Source organism: Entelurus aequoreus, linkage group LG04 (genome assembly GCF_033978785.1).
Source record: "Entelurus aequoreus isolate RoL-2023_Sb linkage group LG04, RoL_Eaeq_v1.1, whole genome shotgun sequence".
NCBI lineage: Eukaryota > Metazoa > Chordata > Actinopteri > Syngnathiformes > Syngnathidae > Entelurus > Entelurus aequoreus.
In genome coordinates, this window is record NC_084734.1 from 65,624,997 (window position 1) to 65,646,936 (window position 21,940).

Here is a 21,940-nt window from a genome sequence, read left to right on the forward strand (position 1 = left end):
AGATATTGCACCAAAAACCAGACATTTGCAGCTAGAATAGTCATTTACCACATTAGCAATGTATAGAGTGTATTTCTTTAAAGTTAAGACTAGTTGAAAGTTATCTTCATTGAAAAGTACAGTGCTTTTCCTTAAAAAATAAGGACATTTCAGTGTGACCCCAAACTTTTGTATATATATATATATATATATGTATATATATATATATATATATATATATATATATATATATATACATATATATATATATATTCCTTCCGACTTAAAACTCCTTTCATGAATCCACAGAGCCTTTTGAATAAACTCTGAGACATTCAAACGTTTTGTTTCCATGATTCTGCATTTTTAAATTCCTTGAAAAAACCTTTCCGCCCGTCTTTCTTTGCATCCGACTATCCGCCCCGATAAATTGTTGGTAGTAGCGTCATGTTCGTAGCGCAAACCAATATTTAACATCAACATCGTCATTAGGGCGTAATATTTGTAATCTGCGAGTAAATGTATGGCATAACAGTAGTTACCAAGGCAAGGTGCAGCAAAATATGAATACATAAATGAATAGATTAAAGAAAAACGGCCGCCAATTATGATCAGCCCACCGGGAAAACTCCCAATACTCCCGTTCACGGGGATGGCAGTAGGAGGGCATGTAACAAAGCATTATGTAATAATAGTAAAATGTTCACCTCATTAGGTAATAATGCTTTTTTTTAAAATTAATTATACACACATTTAAATAAAATTCTTGATTTTATTTTGTAAAAAAAACTTTGAGACATTTTTTTTAATAATCTGTTACATATGTATTGTTGTTATTATAAAATGCGGGTGGTGCACTCTACAATTTGGTTCATTATATAATAAAACAATGACATTGATGCATTCATTGGACATTTTGGAATAATAACAATATTTAATTGGTCAATGACGGAATTTAAAAATAAATCAGTGCCAGTGCCATCTGTAATATTTAATTAGTGTAACTTTTGTCACTGGCTTGCAATCACATTCTCCATTATAATCAATAAAGTTACTTGTATAGGTTTGACCAATGAAACATTCGACTGGATTCTTAAAACTAATTCTAATGAAAATGAAATGTTTGTGCATTTTGATTGTTTTTCTAATTAAGGCATCAATTTCAATGGTTCATATTTTTACATGTAATTAAAAACAAGTGCTGCACCCAAATGTTGTAATATTTTTTGCAATATGTAAAAATCAATCAAACTTAATTCATATTGCACGTTTCATGCACAGACATGTTGCAACAAAAAGTGCTTTATAACCGGTAGAAAAAAAACAAACAAAAAAACAAGTTATGTTATGGCACTGAGTAGAGCTGCACAATAATACAATCTTAATCACGATCACAATTTTGGCTGCTATGATTACATGAGGGTGTATATTATCATTAAAAAATCAGGCTGCGCTGCATATCAAATCTAACACTTTCACATCCAACAGTCAGTCAACCATCAGGGGGCGAACGATAGAGACAGTGAACTCATGCGAGAGTGAATAAGAGTGAGTGAGACGTCGGGAACAGAGGGTGACAGTAGATTGGCTGATCGCCAGTAAATCCCAAAAATGTTAAGAAAAAGAAATGTATTATCACACCAGTACCCTCCCCTCCCACAGAGTCACCCACAGGGTGCCAACAGGCGTGCATTTTAACCCTGGAAATGGCCCGCAGGCCTCGCCATTCTCTAGGCAACTTCCTGCTCATTCCTGAAACCTGGGAACGCTCTTGCACTGAGGTATCCGAGGCTCACCCCGCAAAGCGGTGTTGCACAATGTGCACATTTAAACAAGTCAGCGAACAATCCAAGTAGAGTTGTGGTTGCATACAGAGCCAACCACCAATGCATGCAAAGCCACGACAAACAGCCACAAAAGCAGGGGTGTCCTAACGAGCATCGAGGGATCCCGTACCCATCCATGTTTTATTTGACCAAATACATATGTTCTATAATTAGTGTGAGCAGAACACTGTGTTCCTTGTAGTATGTGCCGTTTGTGCATAATGTTGTTTTTTTTTTTTTTCCCTACATGATTGGATTTTCCAATGGCATTTTATTTATTTTTCATTGCGACTTTAGTCTTTTGTAAATTCAATGTTAATACTTCGGAATTTTTGTCATTTGAAGTTTCATTTTGAAATGAAAGTTATTTTGGCCATGCAGTCCTAGCACTAAGGCTTGATGCCACCTTTGAGACATTCACACTGTAGAATAACTACAGTAGGATGGGGATTCATATGGCCACATTTGTTGCGGTTTAATTGACACATGGAACGTGACACATTTGGTCCTTGCACTATCCACTTAAGCTGCCAGATGGCAGTAGAGTGTTGAACATCTTGAAATGTAGTTTTGTGACCGCAGCGTCAGTTGCTATATAATTTCCAGCATTTCAATATGACTAACCCCCTCTCTTCCTCTTACGCCAGATCCACCCAGGAATGAGGCCATATGAATCCCTTCTCAACTGTAAAATTAATGTCCTGTAAGAAAAATAAATAATAATAACATATTTAAAAACATATGTATAAATAATACATATGTTTTTAAATATGTTATTTTTTTTTTTTTTACAGGACATTAATTTTACAGGTAGTAAGAATAGTAATAAATCAGTAAAAGGCATGATTAAAAACATGTGCGTTATAAAATGCGTCCAATTTTATTACACAATGTTCAAGATTTGTATGACAAAATGCGGTAGATTTTTACAAAACACGTTTATACAAAATGAATTGAAAATGTATTACATTACTACCTAATGTTTTGTTACAGGGCAGGGCATAATGGTTATGGCACATTTGAAAGTTGCTGGGATACATATAAAAACACAGCAGGAAGTAATGATGACAAATTAAATCCTTTTAAGGCCTAATTGAAATTGTTTTGTTCATAATCATGCTCCCACTTCAATCACATTTTTTGGGGACTTAACAGCCACGAACACTCACCAATTTTTGAAAGCATGTTTGGCGAAAAGTCCGATATTTTAAGGGTTCCCAAACCTGAACTTAAAACACCGGTCTCCTAGCGCCACCTTTAAAATTGGAAAAATGATTCCCTCTTGCCCCAGATTTACATATCGTCACAAAAATTGCCGGTGGTGTTTATCATGACAAGACGTATGTAAAAGTTTTAAGAACCCATATTTGAAAACAAAACAAACCATCTTGGTTTCCGTCTGCCATTTTTTAGGCCAAAGACATTGTCACACTTTAAAGAAACTCCTCCTTGGGACTGTGACCAAATGAGTTGCGGTAACAATGACAGACACTAGACATGTAGGCAATGATACATTGCGGAGAATTAAGATGTGGGCGTGGCATGACGCCAAACTTCCAGCTGATTTGTTCGCCATAGAACTTTCGACATTTATAATTTGGCTCTAAAAATTCGGATTTTGATCAGAGTTGGTACAAATGAGGATGCTCACACCCTGAAGTGCCGGAGGTGTCAGTCCCTATTGGTACCCGTTGGCAGCCTGGCGACGAAAACTGCTCCTCGCCATCAACCATCAAACTGTCATTACTTCACTTTAGATGATTAGATCTCCTTCCAAACTAATAATAGTCCTTACGGTCAGGAACTGATGATGATTAGACATTGATATCGACACCAACATCACCCCCTTGTGGTGGAAAATCATAACAGTCCTAACTTCGTTCCACATGCTCCGCCATTCCTGAAACTTTTAGTGGTGGGTGGGGGCTTTGGGAGCTGACTGCATGCGCCATGCTTGCTCGCCAACTCAGGTGAACTCCGAGTTGCATGGGGGTGTGAGGGCCTTCTCAACGCTGCTCGCAGCTTTAATTCATCGTTATTTTTTTAGTTTTTTTCTTAAGACCTCTGCAGAAGATGAGTTTTATGTCATGGGATGACGAACTAGATATTCTGAGACAAATGGAGCTGAATTAAATGATTAATGATGACTCAAATAAGGAGGGAAGGGAGTCTGTGGTATGCGTTTCACCATTACTAAAGAATGTCGTCAGTCACTGCGTTTATTATTGAAAAGGACAGGCATGCAAACTCGGAACACATTCTTTGGATTTATTAGACACCCATCAATATAAATGATTGTTCTCACAATCGCAGATATTCTTTAGTCCGTCATTGTTTTCTTCAAAAATTGCTGTCTTTCCTGAGTGTATTGATTCGGAACTAAACTTTGGCATGAAATATGAAAGAAGCCAAATACTGTTTATGAATGTCTACTGTAATTGGCGCAAGCAGATGCTACTGTATTGTTCTGCATTCAATAACACACGTCTTCTGCTATTTCTCTCTTCCTATTTCTTTCATTTCCCGACACCTGTCCATCCCTCTGCCTCCCTATTCTCTACCCATTCATTCCCTATTTTTCACCACTGCCCACAGACGCTGTGTTCTGCATCGTGGCTGTGCTGTGATAAGTAGATGCCCTTCAAGCCATGGAGGAGATGGACAGTAAACCCTACCAGCCGTTGTCAAAGGGCCGCCATGAAATGGAGATGTCCTACACCAGTTCGTCCGATGAGAGCGAGGATGGCCGCCTCCACCACCGTTCTTACACGTCTCGTGAAACCCTGCCTGACTACACGCACGAGCTGCGCCTCACGCTTGGCTCACACCGGGAAAGACAGAACAACTACAGCCAAGCCCAGCCAGGTATTCCATACAGAGCATGCATGTATTTACCTGAAAAAAACACCTTTACCGCTGCACATAAGCTGAATGGAGAGACACAAAAGCAGACAAAGGCCCCGTTTACACTAAGCTGGATAATGTTATCCAGGGTAAATCAAACCTAACCTCATCCGTGTCCACACACAACAATGCCACCGTTTAAGACCCCCGCCCCCTCTGTCCTCAGGCGCAAGGCAACCTAGTACGCATGCGCGGAAAATGCGCACGTCATAGTCATCCCCAGTATTGCTTTGTGTGCAAGTTCTTAAACTTAACTTATCTGAACAATATCCAGTGTTGTGGTATTTCAATTAACTGGAATCCAGTGTGCTGTGGGGCCCTATTGTAGTGAATCACACCTGAGCCATCATAAATTAATCAAATCTTTATTAGACACATAAACAATGGGATAAAGAACATTTTACATCAATCAATCTAGAGATCTAGATATCTGGTCAGGACACTCCTCACTCTTTTGCCTTCACCTTCATTGTCCATTCGTTTTTGGTGACTTTATATACTCTGGACCTAGACGTTGAGTCTGTGACATACATGGCGAACAATAACTAATACAATCTGATTTGCCAGTCCAAAAGCATTAGCCGTTTTCCATAGTTTTCCCTCGACGGCCAGGTAATACAAAGCACATGCTACCTTTTTTTATCACATCCACGGGAGCCCGCATTCCCGTTGACTCTCCTTCGACAAATGGACAAAGTTTTTCGTTAAGTAGAATTACAGCTGACCTGGACATTGGAAAGTTCTCTTGCCGTCTGAGGAGTGTTGTATTCGAAATAGCTGCAATAGCTTTCTCTTAAGGTATTCATGTGTGATTTCTACAAGCGTCTGTACATGTAGAAGAAGGAGAAACATGGGCTTGTCTGTATGACTCGCCTCCATATTTCCAGTGGTTAGCTCCGAGTTACGAAAGCGCTTTATTATGGATCTGGCTGTAACGCGTTCTTTCTGACGTCACTTCCTGTGTGGGCGCGGTCTTTCTGGCGTCACTTCCTCTCCGAACTCAGTTTGTAAATGATCAATGAGTCCATACAAAGCTAAGTGCCGGAGATTCAAGAAATACACGGCGCACTTACCCGTGTAAAAAATTGTCCGAGGAGGGGGACCTTAAACGCTGGTTTAGTGTGGCTGAAACGGAGCTTAGGCTAAATAATTATTTGTTTAAGGGGTTAAACGACTTAGTGTAGACATGGCCAAAGACACAGACCAGCACACACAGGTCATTAAAAGGACCTATGTGTATTACCTATTGCAGTCTACAATGAGCCAGAAGGACAGTCGGAAGGCAGACAATTACCTCTTCTCCACGTAGGTGATATTTCTCTCCCACAGCTAAACTGGGTCAACCCCAAACCTCTATGGCCTCACCTGGGGAGGAACACCACCCTTCATTACACACACACACACACACACACACACACACACACACACACACACACACACACACACACACACACACACACACACACATACACACACGCACGGTAACGCTGACACATACACACTGAAAAATTCTTCCCTGCCAGTGACAGGAGGAGAAATGGGCCAGTGCGTGCTGTGATGGATGGCCTTTATGCAGGTCATGTATGGTGTTAAGAGAGAAGCTGTACCTCATCAGGAGCGTGCTGCTGTGCAGGGTTCACTGTGATCAATAGTTGCACTTTCTGCCACACCAACCTCCTACTATACTGCATGACCCTCCCACCATGCTAACAAGTAACATTAGCCATCCGTAACCGCTACAGGTTTTGACAAACTGCTTCAGGGGTTCATATTTTAAATGCCTCCTACTATAGATTTTACCATATTGGTCACTATACAACAACACACGATTACTATCAGTCTTTGCCACACTTTGCCAGCGCTCTTAAAGGCCACCTGTCTATTGAGGTTTCTGTGCAACCCCAAAAAATTTTTTTTATAAACTCCCATGTCATCATTGTCATAAGGTAAGGTGCACCCTAGAGCAGCCTTTCAAATGTCAATGACAGCACATCTGTTCATATTTGGGCACCAGACTTGGTACCTACCTAAGTAACTGTTGAGGGGAACAACACCTCCAGTCATATTTTTAATAAATGACAGCGATCAACCGATTGATGTAATTCCCAAAGCGTATTATTTCTATTTCCCTTTAATTCGTAAGCCTCTTTTCCTTTTTCCTTCCCTTTTACGTTATCTTTGATGACTGTTTTTTATTCTTGTCTATTTAATCATACATCCCATCTAGACTGACCACTAAGAAATAAACAGCACCTATTAGATGCTGATATGAAGCAAACAATACTCAGTTGAATCTTTTTTAGCCAAATGCTGAAAAAAAATTACTTTCCCTTTTGATTAAGGATGTTCCAATTTTTTATAGCTTATTGCATACAATTGTTTGAGCAAAACACAGTCAATATTACTCAAAACCTAACCAAAAGTAAAAATATATATATATATATACTTCTTATTAAATTTTGGGTTTTTTTGCCCTCTCAGTCCTCTTGTGTCCAGAAACCTATGTGTTTCAAACTATATATATATAAAACAATATTACATTTGAGAAAATGAAAATATAGCTCTTATCACTCTAGTATCAATCGTATACTGATACTGCCCTTGGTATGGACACCACCAATTTATGGATCGATCTGCCTTCCTCTGACTGTGAGAAAGCTGACACACCAAGAGTTGTTATATTATCCTCTCCCTCGCCTCTTAGTAATCTAATTGTTAAGTTCCTTAAGCCTGGCGTACTTATGCGCACAGCGCTAAATATATCTAGCGGTGTACCCCAGGGATCAATACTGGGACCAAAACTCTTCAAACTCTGTATAAACAAAATTTGTAAAGTTAAAAAGGACTTAACGTTAGTACTGTTTGCTGACGACGTAACTGCGTTTAGTTCAGGAGAGAACAAAGAGAAGCTAATACAAATAATAACAGAAGAATAAACAAATTAAATACATGGTTTGACAAAAACAGACTATCCTTGAAACTCAGTAAAACTAAAATAATTATATTCGGTAACAGTAGAAGAGAAAGTCAAACACATACAAATAGATATTGAAAGAGTATAATAAACCACATTGTTGGTTGGAATTATAGACTATAAAATTAACTGGAAATCTTATTTTAAAAAATTATCCAACATAAAGAGGCAAGACATATGTCAATAATGAATAAAGCTAAATATGTTCTGGATCAAAAATCACTCCGTATTCTCTACTGCTAGCTGGTGTTACCATTTCTGAGTTAAAGAAATATAGTTGAATAACTACACAAGGACACTTCATTCACTAACCGTGTTACAGAAAAGTTTTGTTAGAATAATACATAATGTTGGCTATCGAGAACGTTCAAAGTCTTTATTTAGTGAATCCAAAATGTTGAAATTCAATGATTTGGTGCATTTGCAAACGGCTAAAATTCTGCACAAAGCAAACTATAACCTACTACCAAAGAATGTACAATAATTATTTTCAACTAAAGAGGAGAATATAACTTTAGAGAAAAATCTAATATAAAACAAGTGTATGCACATACAAAATTTACAACCTTTAGTCCGTCAGTATGTGGAATTAAATGATGGAATGGATTCAGCAAATAAGTCCAACGTAGTACTAATATGATCCAGTTTAAGAAACCGTTCAAAGTTGGAGTGTTTACAAAGTACAAAGAAGAATCTTGATAACATTTTAAACCTAATTTAAAATTGAGATAATATTTTATTGTAATCTTTATGTGAATTACAACTTATTCAACTAATTACTGATAACTTTATTATTTATTTTTTGGGATTTAAATTGAGTAAAAATTGAGAACATGAAGAACAAATTGAGATCAAGAAGTGAACACATTATTTAGTAATGCTATGCAAAGGAAAAGGGGTAGGTGAGAATAAGCACTGCTTCTTCCTACTCCTTTTCGGACATGTAGCAAGAAACTGTAAATATGTGATATCATATTGTAACTGTATGCATGTTTGAAATAAACATCCGCCATAAACCCAAACACAGCCAAACATAACACACAACAAACTAGTCCATTTTTGCCAAATGGATTGCCGATACAAAGAATCCCGCAGGTTGGTGGCTCAGTCTACACTTTTTATTTTTATTGTTTCAGTAAGTACAGCAACAAAATAAGGCACAATGGGGCCAAAGAAAGTTGCAAGTACCATCAATTTGATAATTAATGTCAGAAACTTGATTGAATAAAAAAAAAAAAAAGAACTGGTAGCAAAGTACAAAGTTGGCTCCTTCTGCCTGTCTCTTAATGTCACGACTTGGTCTCTGGCGTGGTTTGTTCTCCCGTGGTGCAAATGAATTGGATGAACATGGCGTGCAGGTGAGGACATGTTTAATATTTAAACAAAAAAAAAAGCTCAAAAAAGGTATAAACAAAAAGCGCTCACAGCGGAGGTAAAAACTTGACTATGAAAACAAAAGGCGCGCACAAAGGCGGAAGTAAAAAACTTGGCTATAAACACAAAACTTGCACAAAGGCAGAAACTATGAACAATGAAACAAAAACACTAATTGGGGCATTAATAAACAAAAACTTCCTTGGCATGGAAAGATCAGCATGGACTATGGAAGCATGGGTAAAAGTTATCAAGTGAAGAGAAGGTGATGTTGCCAGGAAGACAGCCTGGCAACTGGGAGCTTAAATAGTGACATGATTAGTGACAGCCGGTGCGTGACTCAAAATGTGAAAACGTGAGACAGGTGCGTGACATGAGGATGTGAACCAGGTGAAACTAATGGTTACTATGGTGACAAAGCAAGGGAGTGAAAACAAGAACTAAAAGTGTCCAAAAACCAAGCAAAACATGGCCAAACAAACACATGATCAACACAGACATGACACTTAAATACCTTCTTCACCGACAAGTCTTCAATAAAGTCTGAAAGTAAAAGATAAATGTTCATGTATTCATTTATACGTATTTCAGCATTTAAAACTATAGTTATTTTACATAAAATACAATGGTGTGTTAATATTTGTGTATGTCTACAGTGGATTAAATGTATTTACACTATTTCTAAAGGATATTTTATTTACTTTGGTTTTCGTATAATGAGGTTTTGTGTGACATATTCCCAATGGAAACAGAGTTACTACTGTACTTGAATCATTTTGACTCTTTTCATAAATCTGTTGATTTTTTACAGTGTAGATTTTGGCCAATTGCTGTCATATGGCAAATGGAGGTGACATCTACATTTTACCCGTCTCAACATGCTCTTCCATTTAAACTTTCATTTGTAAAAAACACAAGAATTTAAATAAGTCTGTGCGCTGAAACCTTGGACATAAACAATCTTCATGTGATTATTGCTCATTATGTTGAGTGATCACACGAGTGTCTTACATTTAGAACCTTGCTTCCTTGGTTTGAATTATGGCAGCTGGACAACAAGATGGAGCTGTTTGGAGAGGTTTAAGTGAGCGAATCAAACATAATCAAGTGGAACAAGTCCTCCACATTCATTGCAGAAATTATACCCTTGAACAAACAAAATGTAAATGTGGTTGTTATATCAAGCACTGAACTTGAGTCCAATTAGGAACCTTTGTTTTTGGCGCAAAATCAAATTCTGTAAAAGTTGTTTAGAAACATGATTATAGATTTGCTGTGCTAAATAAATCAAGGGCAAATGACAACAAAAATCGTGAAGGGAAATGTTTTTTTTTTTTATTGTGTGTCGAAATGGCTTGTTTGTTTGTGTTGCCTGCAAATAGTACGGTGATTTGTTCTTTTTTGTTAAAGGGCAGCTGTTTCTAGAACAGTTGTAGTGAATGATGACTGTTTTTGACCCAGTTTAACTCCTGAAGGAAAGTTGTGCACCTCAGTTAGTCCTGACCCCATAAACCAGTCACAGCAGGACATATTGGCGATAAACAGAGTGGTCAACGGGAATGAAATGCTGGTCCTGTTCAGTCATTGTATCCCACCAGGAACATTGATTTATCTATAATTGTCCATTCACCAGCCACCTGCTGCAATTCTGACATATTTTTCTATGTTTACATGGACCTCCACATTTTGTAACAACCTGAGAACCCAACATAGGCCAAAACATGGACTTCTGCTACTCCAATTTTAGTGTTTTCAGAAAGACTGGCAAACCAACGTCGGCATTAGGTAGAGCAAATACACAATATGTGTGTCCTTGGTCACATTTTATTTTAGAATACAGGAAGGAACCTACAACACTGAAGGCATTGTGGTCACAGCCTGTGGTCGAAAGCATAGCATCGCATCAAGTTAAGGAAGCATCGAAAGAGAGAAGTAAATTGTTCCCTTCCTTTGCAGTCCTCTTAGCTACAATAGACTCACTTAGATTTCGATCAGATTTCTTTGAAATTACATCAACTCCATTACTTCCACTTATAAATTCCAAACAGTAAACTAAGCAGTCGAGGGAGACAATTCACTCAGCTGTGTCTACACTCAGATACATATATATATACACTACCGTTCAAAAGTTTGGGGTCACATTAAAATGTCCTTATTTTTTAAGGAAAAGCACTGTACTTTTCAATGAAGATAACTTTAAACTAGTCTTAACTTTAAAGAAATACACTCTATACATTGCTAATGTGGTAAATGACTATTCTAGCTGCAAATGTCTGGTTTTTGGTGCAATATCTACATAGGTGTATAGAGGCCCATTTCCAGACACTATCCCTCCAGTGTTCTAATGGTACAATGTGTTTGCTCATTGGCTCAGAAGGTTAATTAAAGATTAGAAAACCCTTGTGCAATCATGTTCACACATCTGAAAACAGTTTAGCTCGTTACAGAAGCTACAAAACTGACCTCCCTTTGAGCAGATTGAGTTTCTGGAGCATCACATTTGTGGGGTCAATTTAACGCTCAAAATGGCCAGAAAAAGAGAACTTTCCTCTGAAACTCGACAGTCTATTCTTGTTCTTAGAAATTAAGGCTATTCCACAAAATTGTTTGGGTGACCCCAAACTTTTGAACGGTAGTGTGTATATATATATATATATATATATATATATATATATATATATATATATATATATATATATATATATATATATATATATATATATATATATATATATATATAAAGTTCAATTGAATAGAATGGAAGTGAAGTGTAACCAGAGGACTAACACAGGAGATCTGATGTTCTCAGATAACGGGTTGATGCTTGGGATTGGAGGGCGTTATAATACCTGAAAGAACGCGAAGCTCAATTTTCCCCTCAGTCTGAGTCAATATTAATAAGGTTTGATCTTTATCTGATCTCTTCACCCCACCAAGGAGAATATAGATGAGATCAGTGCTCTGTTTGAGCAGCAGTTCAATACATCTCAAGCTCAATAACACACATCAGACAGTCAGAGCAGGATGTAGCTTCAATGTAAATGTTTCAAGAACAATCAAGGATATGCAGAACTGCACAACATGAACAAAAGTATTGAGACAATAGCTGCCATTTGTTGGCCAATTATCCATATGATAGACAACATCAGGCCCTATAAAATCTGTTTTTTTTTCTTTTCAAAATTCCGTTTGATTTTTTCAAAAATTACGTGTTTTGTTTGAATTTTTTAGAATACAATTTTTTAGCTTTTACACTTATTTAACGATTATATGCCGAGCTTTCTGTAGTAAATACAATTCCATTCAATATATTTTACTTAAATTCAAAAAATATTTACATTAATGGTGCAATCTGTGTATGGACAGTTATGACCAGTATTTAAGCCATAACATAATACTTTTATAATTATAAGCACTTTAAGTAGAAAGTGCTTCTGTATGGTATTTGTTAAAACTATTATTTTGTTAGCACAGTCAGACTGTTTTCTTGAGGCTGGAAGTGTGCTGCTTCTCTTTGCTTGACGGCTGCTATGTATTTGAGTGTAGAGACGACTCGATGCTGTTTAAAAAAAGGGGGGGCCTGTCAAGGTACAGTTGCACATTGAGCTTACATTGGTGGTCTGGTCCACAACAACATGAGCAGATGAGATGTGCTGCGGGTATATGGGTTGTCTTGATTGGCGTTAGCTTTGTAGTTTGTTTGCAGACTTAGCTGGTGTTTAAAGTGGTCGTATTGACATTGTTTAGATCTGGAGGGGCCGATTCCTCGACCCCAGAAACCACCATTTCAACCGAAAAACGTTTATTCTCCTCACAATGACAGCATTTCAGTAACATTCATGTCAGTTTACCAGGATATTACAAATTTAATAATAGATTCATTTTAATTGGCCAATTCTGTGAAATATACAATTAGTACATTCAACTTTACATGTAGAATGACTAAAAGTGAAACTGCAGTTTTTGGGGAATTTTGTTTATTGTTTGCAATCACTATAAAATACATGACGACAGATGTATTTTTTAAAAACGCATTGTAACTCATTAATAAACGTAAATAAAAGTCAGCTTACAGCTGAGCCAAGGGGAGGTTCTCTATTCCGCCCATAAAACCCAATAATAAACATCCAACAAGCACCAACAATACTTCATTAAAATTTTGTGACCTGAATATTAACCAAGTATTAGTGATATTGTTGTTATAAGCGCTAACATAGACAAACTATTGTTAGCCGTGCCGTGATCTCGAGCTTGGGTGGCAATGTTGACATGATCGACTGATCAGCTCCTTCCTCGTTTCCTTGCTCGTCAAACTTTATTCTAGATCATAAATCCTGCCTCTCAGCTTGATAGTAGAAGGATGAAGACATATCTGACAAGTTGTTACAGTTTGACAGCCAATTTAGACCCGGGATATGCAAGAATAACACAAAAATATGCTTGGTTCCACCCCCCTTTTCTTTGCGAGTCATTCGTCATCTAAACGCGAATAAATGAAAATCCTAACATTCTGCGTCCTAATGACTGTCAGGATTTGGTGAGTGTTGCTTGCAGCGTGACCCCAAGGATGCAGAGATAGCAGACGGAATGCAGTAGTCACAGGAAGTAGGGAACAATCAAAAACAGCACACTAAGCAACAGTCTACAAAGTACAATGATCTAGCACTGAAGGAGGGACCCAGGTGGAACTAAATATAACTAATTAATGAGAATCAGGTGTGCTGGCAGGGCATGGAACAGAAAGTAAAGGTGCTTTAAAACACAGATCCCAAACAGCAAATGCTGACAAAACAAGAGCACCAGGACAGGAAGTGATTCTAAACACAGGAAGTAAAGACTAGAAATAGCACAGGAAAACCCAAACATGACCAAACTGTCAGTAGCCAGCCTGGCAACGACAGCAGACTTCGTACACTAGGTGATGTTTATTATGTTTGGTAGCTGTCATGAAGTCTGCAGTGAGCATTAATCAGTGATGTTGTTTAAAAAAGGCAAACGTTGTGATGTGTTTTTGAAATTAATGCGTTTCGTATCCTTAAAATTATCAAAATACGTAAATATTAAATGTTATTATACATACAGCATGTATATAAAACCTAAATGGAGGTGTTTGGATGTTTTTAAGGGCTTTATAGACAGAATCGGCCCCATTGTAAGCAGACATTTGATCGCATTTATTTAATATTTAGAATGCATTAAAGAAAAATACATTTGTCGTTATGTCTTTCATAATGATTGTGAACGATAAGCAAAATTCCCCCCAAAAATGTTTATGGTCATTATAGCTACACTGTAAATCCGAATAAGTAAGCATAACTCAAAAAAAGTGAGGCAATCAGTTGCCACATATTTTTTGAGTTCATAAACTCAAATATTTGAGTATATCAGATCATAAATATTTGGAGTTTATGTTAAATGTACTTTTAAATTATAATTGAATTCAACTTACCAATTAAGCCAGCTCAAAAATGTTCCTCCTCGTGTCTGCTGCCTGAAGAGGAAGCGCACGCAAATGCTGCAAAATAAAAGCACTTTCTGTGTGTGTGTGTGTGTGTGTGTGTGTGTGTGTGTGTGTGTGTGTGTGTGTCCATGTGCACGCGCGTGCATGTAATAATTTATATATACATACACACACAGAGTATAATAACAATACAAATCTGTAATGCAATTGATTTATTCTTAATTCATTCTTGATTTGATTCATTGATTTGTTCTTTCATTGAATTTAATTAAGTTTTAAGTAACTGTGAGTTACTTATTTTGGGTAGCGGTTACATAATCTACAAGCAAGTTAATATTAATTAAAAATAACAAGTTTAATCAACTTAAAAAGAAGGAAAATGTTACTCACACTCAACATTTTTAAGTAAGTACAATTTTTAACAAGTTTTTAAGTTTACACTACTTATTTTAATCAATTATTTTGAGCCTTCGGGTTTACAGTGTTACTGGTAGAAGTAGTTACCACATTTAGTCACATGGTTAAAACATGAATCTGAAGTGAAACTTTGTGCTAACTAGCTTTACCCAGACTCTATCTGCAGTGGCCCCCAGTTGAATTAAGTTTAAGATCCCTGTTCTAAAATATGTTCAATTGTGTCTAAGTGCTGACGTCAATGACAATGTCCTTGAAAGTTCATCCTACAGGAGCTTGATGGGCTGTAAGTCAAATTTATCAAAACATGTCTTTTTGCTGGAACATAATACTTACCAATTATGAAATTTGGATTATCTTTGCTATTTCATTCTCTTAATCTTTCTCTTCATCTTTTCTTCTCGAGATCTAGATTTCTGCAAGGCTGGTCAGATGATGAGCCCGGACTACATCCACCAACAGCCACAGCAGCAGCAGCAGCATCATCAAGAGGAAGAGGAGGAAGCTTTATGCGCCGGACCCACCGCTCACATCCACAGCCGCGCATACTCCCTGGGCGTAGGTTCGGATGTGGACACTGAGCCGGAAGTGGATCCCTCGCCCGCTCATGGCCTGCAGCACATGTGGATGCGTGGTTTGAAGTCTGAGCAGAGCTCTTGCCTGACGAGCCGCGCCAACTCTGCCTTGTCTCTCACCGACACTGAGCATGACAGGAAATCTGAGCCTGATAATGGTGAGTGATAAAACCTCTTTTCACACTCCATAAGGAGATTGTACATCAAAGCCAGAGGAGATAGAACATTTAGCATGGCAGATGCTTTGATGATGCATTACTGTGCACCTTAGTACCATGCAGGATTCCCAATGCACCCTCTCATTTCATATTAAATAGAATATGAATATATTTTGAAACAATACATAACATTTTTCTCATGCATTAAGTTACAGCCTAGGGCAATAATGTTACGGAAAGCCACTTTTTGAACTATTTCTAATGCAAAAGTTCTTCTTTCTTTGAAGCCTCTTTAATGTGGTGAAAAATATGGAAGACGTCTTAATGGTCATTGAGTCTTCCCCAGGCAGTTTGAAATGTAAGTGAACCAGAGGGGTATTGGTCGTGAATCCTGAGTCTAATGATAAACGTTCAGGTCATACGGCTTGGAGAGGATTGAATATCCAATGGAAGTTGAAAAAGATTACAGCTTAAGGTTTTTGAAGAAAATGAATGGTTATCTTAGACGTCTTCAGTAACTGACTGGCTGGTGGCAGCTGACAACCGCCTCCGGGGGAGGGCTTTATCCCGGAAGGTGGGAGACATTGTGGGGTAGGGGTGAAGAAATGAGTCCAACTGGAAAGGAGTCTGGGATTGAGCCAGCTTGCTGTCTTGCTCTGGCGGGCTTGGCTTCCCGCAGATGGAGAGTTAGTTAGAGGTGCGCACAAACAAAGACGGAGCTCTCCAACTCGTCCCTAAGGGCGCTGTCTGTGCGCTGCAAAAAAGTGGAATGTATTTAGAGGCTGAGGAAAGGACGGATAATGTAAAAGGGGTGGGAGGGGGATGAAAAGACACAACGAACCAAAATGCTAATAAGAGAATAGAAATGGTAATGTAATGAAATAATTAGAACAAGAAGAAAAGAGATTGAGAGGTTGAGGTGGAAATAGTTGAAGGCAAAGCCATGTTAGAAAAAAAGGATTGGGGTGCAATAAGGGCTTTTTCCCCCACTTACGCACATGGGGGAATAGAGCCCTAAAAGAACAACAGTGCAGGAAAGGTTTTAGGGTATGCTTGTTTTTGTTAGGGATGCGAGTGGTGCACTTTAATGGCACCTTGATTGGAAGTGGAGTTAGCCTAATGCAAAATCACACAGCGGAAGAGCGGCGAATGAGAGTGAGGGAGTGGAAGTGCTTGCAGCATTATGCGCTAATCAATTTGTCATGGCTGTGTGCATATAGACCAGTGTTATAACCATTCAAGATGAGGGACTCCCATCTTTATCTGGGGTCACAAAAAAAGGGGTGAAGTACCTAGGCATGCAGAAGAGGAGCGAAAATGAGGATGGGAAGTGGCACAGGTGAGAGGAAGATTTAACCGTTCAAAGCAATTGGTTTAAACTGCTGCCATGCACCATGAAAGCTGGTTTAAACATGGATTTCATATGTCACACGTAAGACGAAATGTCCAATGGTTCCCTGAACCCGGGATATTCTTCTACTCTTCTGTTTTCTGTAAATGCTCTCCCCATCTTTTGAATTGGTGTCTGTTACTTGGCAACTTTTATTCCTCTGCTCTCATTTATTCTCATCCACTTCCTGTCCATCCACTGTGACACGTGGCCAGGTGTGTCCATGCGTGGCATCCTTTAATAGGAAATACATTATGGATGTCACACTTCTCTCCACAACAAAGTCTCTGCTCTCCTCGATAATGAAAGTTAGAGTCACTCGCAGAGAGAAAATGCTGTAAAGAGGCTGGAATCAAAAAAGAATCGTCGCTGCCAAAATGAAAGAGCATTTTAAGTCATCCCGACCTTGCACTTCCTTTGTCTTCAGAACGCATCCCCCTCCCAAACCTATTAATGATGTCAGCTTCAAACTGGCAGGAATCCTTTTGTTTCTCGTCTGATCGAAGCTGACAAGTCAATTTTGTCAGTGCATGTGTGTGTGTTTGTGTTTGTGGGTGTGTGTGTGTGCCGGCGTGCGTGTTGTCAACCTGACTGTGAGGTAAATAAAGGCAGGAAAGAACAGATTCAGTTCGAACATTTACCACGCACTTGTATTCTCTTTTATTCATATGTACAGTATGTATGTATGTATGTATGTATGTATGTATGTATGTATGTATTTGTCCGGGGAAAATATGAGGCGGTATGTGTGTGTGTTTTGTGAGGTTGGTTGCATGTCCAACTGTGACGCCTCCCTTGAGGATAGCTGTAGGCATCCAAGAGCACCAGTCAGGCCAGCTGACAAACTGGTGGAAATAGCAACCTCCTTGTATCGACGACAGTGTAATGTTAGCGAGGGGATTGGCAGAAGAAAAGACAAAATACGGTTCAGCTGGAGTTTACCGCTGACACTCACATGCGCCCCCCCCCCCCCCCCCCCCCACACACACACACACACACACACACACACACTGTATTATGACAGAAGTAGTCTTACAAGCTGTGGCTGTGTTCTTAAACAATGAGATTTGGGTTGCACTTTGATTCAATTCGTGAACATCCAAGAGACTCAAGAAATAATGGAATATACAGTCATTGTCAAAAGTTCACATACACTTGTGAAGAACATAATGTCATGGCTGTCTTGAGTTTCCAATAATTTCTACAACTCTTTTTTTTTTGTGATAGAGTGATTGGAGCACATACTTGTTGGTCACAAACAACATTCATGAAGTTTGGTTCTTTTATGAATTTATTATAGGTTTACTGAAAATGTGACCAAATCTGCTGGGTCAAAAGTATACATACAGCAATGTTAATATTTATATACACTTGGGGCAGGGTCTCCTCCCCAACCCGGAGATGGCATTCCACCCTTTTCCGGGCGACAACCATGGACTCGGACTTGGAGGTGCTGATTCTCATCCCAGTCGCTTCACACTCGGCTGCGAACCGATCCAGTGAGAGCTAAAGATCATGGCCAGATGAAGCCATCAGGACCACATCATCTGCAAAAAGCAGAGACCTAATCCTGCAGCCACCAAACCGTATCCCCTCAACGCCTTGACTGTGCCTAGAAATTCTGTCCAAAAAAGTTATGAACAGAACCGGTGACAAAGGGCAGCCTTGGCGGAGTCCAACCCTCACTGGAAACGTGTCCGACTTACTGCCGGCAATGCGGACCAAGCTCTGACACTGATCATACAGGGAGCGGACCGCCACAACCAGACAGTCCGATACCCCATACTCTCTGAGCACACTCCACAGGACTTCCCGAGGGAGACGGTCAAATGCCTTTTCCAAGTCCACAAAGCACATGTAGACTGGTTGGGCAAACTCCCATGCACCCTCAAGGACCCTGCCGAGAGTATAGAGCTGGTCCACAGTTCCACGACCAGGACGAAAACCACACTGTTCCTCCTGAATCCGAGGTTCGACTATCCGGCGTAGCCCCCTCTCCAGTACACCTGAATATACCTTACCGGGAAGACTGAGGAGTGTGATCCCACGATAGGTGGAACACACCCTGTGGTTCCCCTTCTTAAAGAGAGGAACCACCACCCCGGTCTGCCAATCCAGAGGTACCGCCCCCGATGTCCACGCGATGCTGCAGAGTCTTGTCAACCAAGATAGCCCCACAGCATCCAGAGCCTTAAGGAACTCCGGGCGGGTCTCATCCACCCCCGGGGCCTTGCCACCAAGGAGCTTTTTAACTACCTCAGCAACCTCAGCCCCAGAAATGGGAGAGCCCACCACAGATTCCCCAGGCACTGCTTCCTCTTAGGAAGACGTGTTGGTGGGATTGAAGAGGTCTTCGAAGTATTCCCTCCACCGATCCACAACATCCGCAGTCGAGGTCAGCAGAACACCATCCGCACCATACACGGTGTTGACAGTGCACTGCTTCACCTTCCTGAGGCGGTGGATGGTGGTCCAGAATTGCTTCGAAGCCGCCCGGAAGTCGTTTTCCATGGCTTCCCCGAACTCCTCCCATGTCCGAGTTTTTGCCTCTGCGACCGCTGAAGCCGCACACCGCTTGGCCTGTCGGTACCTGTCCGCTGCCTCCGGAGTCCTATGAGCCAAAAGAACCCGATAGGACCCTTCTTCAGATTGACGGCATCCCTCACCGCCGGTGTCCACCAATGGGTTCTGGGATTACCGCCACGACAGGCACCAACTACCTTGCGGCCACAGCTCCAATCAGCCGCCTCGACAATAGAGGTGCGGAACATGGTCCACTCGGACTCAATGTCCAGCACCTCCCTCGTGACATGTTTAAAGTTCTTCCGGAGGTGGGAATTGAAACTCTCTCTGACAGGAGACTCTGCCAGACGTTCCCAGCAGACCCTCACAATGCGTTTGGGCCTGCCAGGTCTGTCCGGCATCCTCCCCCACCATCGCAGCCAACTCAACACCAGGTGGTGATCGGTAGAAAGCTCTGCCGCTCTCTTCACCCGAGTGTCCAAAACATGAGGCCGCAAATCCGATGACACAACTACAAAGTCGATCATGGAACTGCGGCCTAGGGTGTCCTGGTGCCAAGTGCACATATGGACACCCTTATGTTTGAAAATGGTGTTTGTTATGGACAACATGTGACGAGCACAAAAGTCCAATAACAAAACACCACTCGGGTTCAGATCCGGGCGGCCATCCTTCCCAATCACGCCTCTCCAGGTTTCACTGTCGTTGTCAACATGAGCGTTGAAGTCCCCCAGCAGGACAAGGGAATCACCCGGGGGAGCACTTTCCAGTACTCCCTCGAGTGTATCCAAAAAGGGTGGGTCCTATGAACTGCTGTTTGGTGCATAAGCACAAACAACAGTCAGGGCCCATCCCCCCACCCGAAGGCGGAGGGAGGCTACCCTCTCGTCCACTGGGTTGAACTCCACATGCAGGCTTTGAGCCGGAGGGCAACAAGAATTTCTACCCCAGCTCGTCGCCTCTCACTGCGTGCAACGCCAGTGTGGAAGAGAGTCCAGCCCCTCTCGAGAGAACTGGTTCCAGAGCCCTTGCTGTGCGTCGAGGTGAGTACGACTATATCCAGCCGGAACTTCTCTACCTTGCGCACTAGCTCAGGCTCCTTCCCCCCCAGCGAGGTGATGTTCCACGTCCCGAGAGCTAGCTTTTGTAGCCGAGGATCAGACCGCCAAGTGCCCTGCCTTCGGGCTTCCGCCCAGCTCACAATGCACCCGACCTCTATGCCCCATCCCATGAGTGGTGAGTCCATTGGAGGGGGGACCCACGTTGCCTCTTAGGTCTGTGCCCGGCCGGGACCCATGGGGGCAGGCCCGGCCACCAGGCGCTTGCCATCATGCCCCAACTTCGGGCAAGGCTCCAGAGGGGGGCCCCGGTGACCCGCATCCGGGCGATGGAAATCTGAGTCCTTGTTGATGCATTCCCGTAGAAGTCTTCGAGCTGCTCTTTGTCTGATCCCTCACCTAGGACCTGTTTGTCTTGGGAGACCCTACCAGGGGGCATTAAAGCCCCCGGACAACATAGCTCCTAGGATCATTGGGACACGCAAACTCCTCTACCACGGTAAGGTGGCAGCTCAGAGAGGAGACAGACAGCATGCACACACGAGGGCAAATTTAGTGTTGCCAATCAACATTACCTGTTAAATTGAAATGAATGCCTTCTCACGTCTGCACTCGGCCAGGAAAGACAAATGTCACCAAGCAGTGACTAAGTTTGTGGTCAAAAGCTTACAACAATTTGCCACATAGATGCTCCTTTTTTGGTAGGTGTGTGTTCAATTGTATATAGTCAGATACAAGTTGCATATTCTTCCTCCAACATTTTCACTCATACTATACAGTTGGAGCTCATAAAATGAGAATATTGTGTATACGTTCATTTATGTCAGCAATTCAACTTCAAGTGTGAAACTAATAAGTTGTAACAACTCATTACATGCAAAGTGAGATATGTCAAGCCTTCATTTATTAAAATATTGATGATCATGGCTCACAGTTTTTGAAAACCACACATTTTCTGAGATTTTCAATTCAAAGATTTCATAAGCTCTGAGGCCATAATCATCAACATTATATCAAAAGAAGGCTTGGGATATCTTGTGTTGCAAGTTATGAGCCTATGTCATGCATGGGTTGACAACGTAAAAGGTTGAAAGAGCCATATTGGACCAAAAATACAAAAAACAAATCTGCTAGGAGCCGCAAAAAGTTAAAAACCTTGTATAAGTCTTATAATGAAAGCAACACATGATGTAAGTGTCTATATTAGCTGTAAGTGACTGCAAGCTCGATCTTATCCGTGAGGCGGGTGCGGTATTTGAAATCACTGTTGTTCATGTTTGAGAATATCTGCTTGCACAGGTATT

At 40.5% G+C, this 21,940-nt stretch overlaps 1 protein-coding gene across 2 annotated transcripts in view; it reads left to right on the plus strand.

Moving 5' to 3' along the window:
• The window catches only part of LOC133647957 (teneurin-1), a 184,614-nt gene that overhangs the window by 50,402 nt on the left and 112,272 nt on the right, over nucleotides 1-21,940 (plus strand). The window contains exons 2-3 of one of the 2 annotated variants that reach the window (XM_062043715.1): nucleotides 4,401-4,670; nucleotides 15,339-15,665. In XM_062043715.1, the coding sequence (XP_061899699.1) occupies nucleotides 4,454-4,670; nucleotides 15,339-15,665 (544 nt within the window). In that variant the 5' untranslated portion in view covers nucleotides 4,401-4,453. The remainder of the gene's footprint in view (nucleotides 1-4,400; nucleotides 4,671-15,338; nucleotides 15,666-21,940) is intronic. The other variant, XM_062043716.1, reaches the window with a different exon arrangement.